Source organism: Macrotis lagotis, chromosome 2 (assembly GCF_037893015.1).
Source record: "Macrotis lagotis isolate mMagLag1 chromosome 2, bilby.v1.9.chrom.fasta, whole genome shotgun sequence".
Taxonomy (NCBI): domain Eukaryota; kingdom Metazoa; phylum Chordata; class Mammalia; order Peramelemorphia; family Peramelidae; genus Macrotis; species Macrotis lagotis.
The window spans coordinates 110,951,829-110,955,091 of record NC_133659.1 but is presented as its reverse complement, the minus strand read 5'-3'; the positions used below and the strand labels follow the sequence as shown (position 1 = coordinate 110,955,091).

General features: G+C 45.3%; 1 protein-coding gene across 1 annotated transcript; it reads right to left on the bottom strand.

The window, feature by feature from the left end:
• Positions 1-1,838: 1,838 nt before the first annotated feature.
• On the bottom strand, positions 1,839-2,844 carry G0S2 (G0/G1 switch 2). The gene is made up of 2 exons (XM_074222567.1): positions 2,755-2,844; positions 1,839-2,252 (listed from the first exon to the last, which is right to left on the bottom strand). The coding sequence occupies exon 2, from the start codon at positions 2,223-2,225 to the stop codon at positions 1,932-1,934; it is 294 nt and encodes a 97-aa protein (XP_074078668.1). The 5' UTR covers positions 2,226-2,252; positions 2,755-2,844; the 3' UTR covers positions 1,839-1,931.
• Between the last annotated feature and the right edge of the window lie 419 nt (positions 2,845-3,263).

Genomic DNA, 3,263 nt, shown 5'->3' with positions numbered 1-3,263 from the left:
GTTGTTTTTCTTGAATATGCATATTTGTTAGAAAATTTTTTCTTTTCTTTCTTTCCTTTTTTTTTCTAAGTAGGGAAGGTGATGGAAGAAAGTGAAAATTTTTTATTAGTTGGAAAAAACCCTAAAATTTTAAAAAATAAAAAGGAGTTTGAACCTGATGATTTAAAGATTTAAATCTTTGATTCTTAAAAAGTATGTTCTGCCTGTATCACAGTTATTTATATATAGATTGCATCAATCTTACTGGATTATAATATTCTCTAGGCATAACTTCATGGGATTAAGTCCAGGTCTATGGATTTAAATGCTCTTTCCCCTCACTCTTTAGAAGACCAAGACCAAAGGGTGTGCATTTTTTCAGTTGGAGGATACAGGAATTCTATCTGCCACAGTGCCTAGTACCCAAGTCCTGCATTTGATAGTCTTTTTTTTTGGTTTGTTTTTTGGCTAGGCATTTGGGGTTATGTGACTTCCCTAGGTCATACAGCTAGTATCAAGTGTCTGAGATGGAATTTGAACTCAGGTCCTTCCTTATTCTAGGGTCAGTGCTCTATCCACAACCCACCTAGCTACTCATTGATAGAGTCTTAACAAATCTGAGGGACTGGAAATCTTAGTTTGTGCTTGTTGAGGAAGTTTTATTTGCTATTAAGGAAGATGGTAAGGAGACTGTGCACCATGCCTCTGCTGCTTAATTGGAGCCCCCACCCATAGCATAGGTTTCATGCTATGCCTTAAGTCACTTGAGTGATTGGACTCTGAGTTCTGAGCTGGGAAAAATACATTAAGTTCTAACCTGGAGAGAATGTACTTCTTTTATGTCTTTTTGTATTTCCCCCTCCCCCAAATACTTACCACATTGTCTGACATAGTAGATGCTTAATAAATGTTTATGGATTGATTGATTTTTACTTTGACCTCAATCAGAAGAAGGGAAGCTGAAAGAGGGGGCAAAAACTCAGAGGTAGATTTATAAGAAATTTCAGTGTGTTCCTCATTTTATCTCTGTTTACTTATTCTAAATTGCAATTAGGAAGAAAGGCCAAACCTTTTCCTGAATAATATGAGATGGATAGCTTTTCTTCTTTACTTATTAGTTCCTAAAATTTACAGGTATGACCCAATACCTTCATTTTCTATATGGAGAAATTGAGGGAGCGGGAGAGTAACATGTCCTGGGTCATATGCTGTAGGTAGCAAATGGCAGACTCAGAATTTGAATCCCATGACTTTAAATGCACCCTGATAAGAAACAGTAAAAAAGGACCATGAGCCCTCAGAAAAGTCGAAAGTGTGACTTTGGTCTTGTTTATATAAGATAATATGAGATTGAATAAGAAGGAGTTTCCTCCTATAAAAGGGCCCACCCAGTCTCCACCACCAAACCTAGAAGTATTCATGAAGATAGTAGCTTACTAAGTACTAGAGCTGGTATGGTCTGGCCTTCAGGAATCTATTTTCTCTTTTCCAAACAAGTCCCCAAATTCCCAATATCCTTCTTAGGATCTGACAACCCATCCCTTACCAAGCAGATAACACCAAAATAATATAAAATTATTTTATTTCAAGATGTAAAATGATGATAATTGTAATAATATTAGTGATGATATAAAAGCATGTTGCCACCCGTTCTCCAGAGTGCAGAGTGTTCTTTGCACTCAGATACCACAAAGGTATATGTATAATTATTAGGACAGATCAGCCCTCTTGACTGCTGCACAGCAGCAAAACCTACACCGCAGATATTTATGTAGAACCCCTGGTGCTTTTGGTCTCAGACACAGTCTAGTCCTAGATTCCTTCCTCAGAAATCAGAAGCTTCCCATATGGAAGCGCAGAACCATCTGTGCCAGTCAGCAGGGACTCTCTCCTCTCAATGATCCTCTCTCCCATTGTTGGGGCAGCTTGCTTCTCTCCAGATTGCGATGGTTTTAGGAGGCGTGTGGGCGATGGGAGAGACTCCGACCTCCCAGGGTTTCTTGTTCTTTCCTTTTCTCCAGTAATGTTTCCCGGAGCCTGGCAGTTTGCACTTCGGCCACTGCTGCCTTGTCTTCCTGAAGCCATCTGCTTGTGCAGAAGGGACTGCATACTGTCTCCACCAGGCCAATCATGATTCCAAAGAAGGCCAGCACACTGCCCAGCACATATAACTTCACCATCTTCCCATTTGGCTTCTGGGCAATCATTTCCTTGGTGAAAGGGACCAGCTCCTGGATGGTTTCCATTTTTGGCCTTTAAGATAAGGGGGTGACCTGGAAAAACATAAAGGTAGGGAAAAGGGGAACCCTTAGCAACTTCAAGAAAAATAGGAAGGTTATAGAAAGTGGAGGGAGATAGACTGGGCAAAGGACACCCTTTGGCTTGCTATTTTTTAATACCCAGATTATTCGAACTGGAGGGAACTTCAGACATCATTCAAATCAGTGGGAACATCGGACATCGTTAAATTCAACGTCACTCTTTCACAGATGGGAAGACTGAAGCCCAGAGAGGACAAGTGACTTGTGTGGAGTCACATCAGCCCAAGTCTTGCTCTTCGCATTACATCATGAGCTCCCCTAGTAAAGGACTGTAACCAGATTCTTTTCCCTGCAGTCCAACCAATCACCCTTCTTTGCCCCCCCCCCCCCGCCCCCACTTCTGGCCTCTCCTGACAAAGCGGTTCTCCACTCCATGCCCAGCTCCCTCCAGTCCTAGTGGGCAGAGGGGCATCTGAAGGCTAACGCTCCCTACGTGTTAACGCAACCCTTTTACCTGACGTGGGTGACGGGGTGACAGCGGTAAAGTAGCCGTGGTCACTGGGGCGCTCTGTTGGCCCAGCCCCTTCCCCTGGCCAGTAGCAGCTCTTCCCAAAGAAGACTGCAGCTGGTGCTGGGGCTAGCGCCCGGCGGGCTTTTATTTCTCCTCGCAGCCCCACCCCCTCTTGGGCCAAGTTCTTCAAGGGCAGAGAGGGGAGGAGGGGGAGCGAGGAAGAGGAGGAGGAGGAGGAGCTCTGGCAGCTATAGAATGTGAGCGGGGTGTGGGTGAGTTGGTTGGTTGCGAGGGTGCCCAGGGGAGGCGTCCACGCGTTGCGCACGCCCCGGCAGTGTGGGCTGGGGCTGTCCTGGGAGGCGGGGTCCGAGGCCAGCCAAGAGGGCCCCCCGAAGAGGGCAGGCGGCCTTCCAGGGCCCTGGCTCGGGCACCTGGCCTCGGAGGTGGAGAGCTCCACGTAGACAGGATATTACGTTAATGGCTTTCTGTCACGTCTTTGGGGTGTCCAACGT

Bases quoted from the DNA above. Each gene is read 5' to 3' on its own strand.
- G0S2 (XM_074222567.1), bottom strand. From the start codon at position 2,225: ATGGAAACCATCCAGGAGCTGGTCCCTTTCACCAAGGAAATGATTGCC.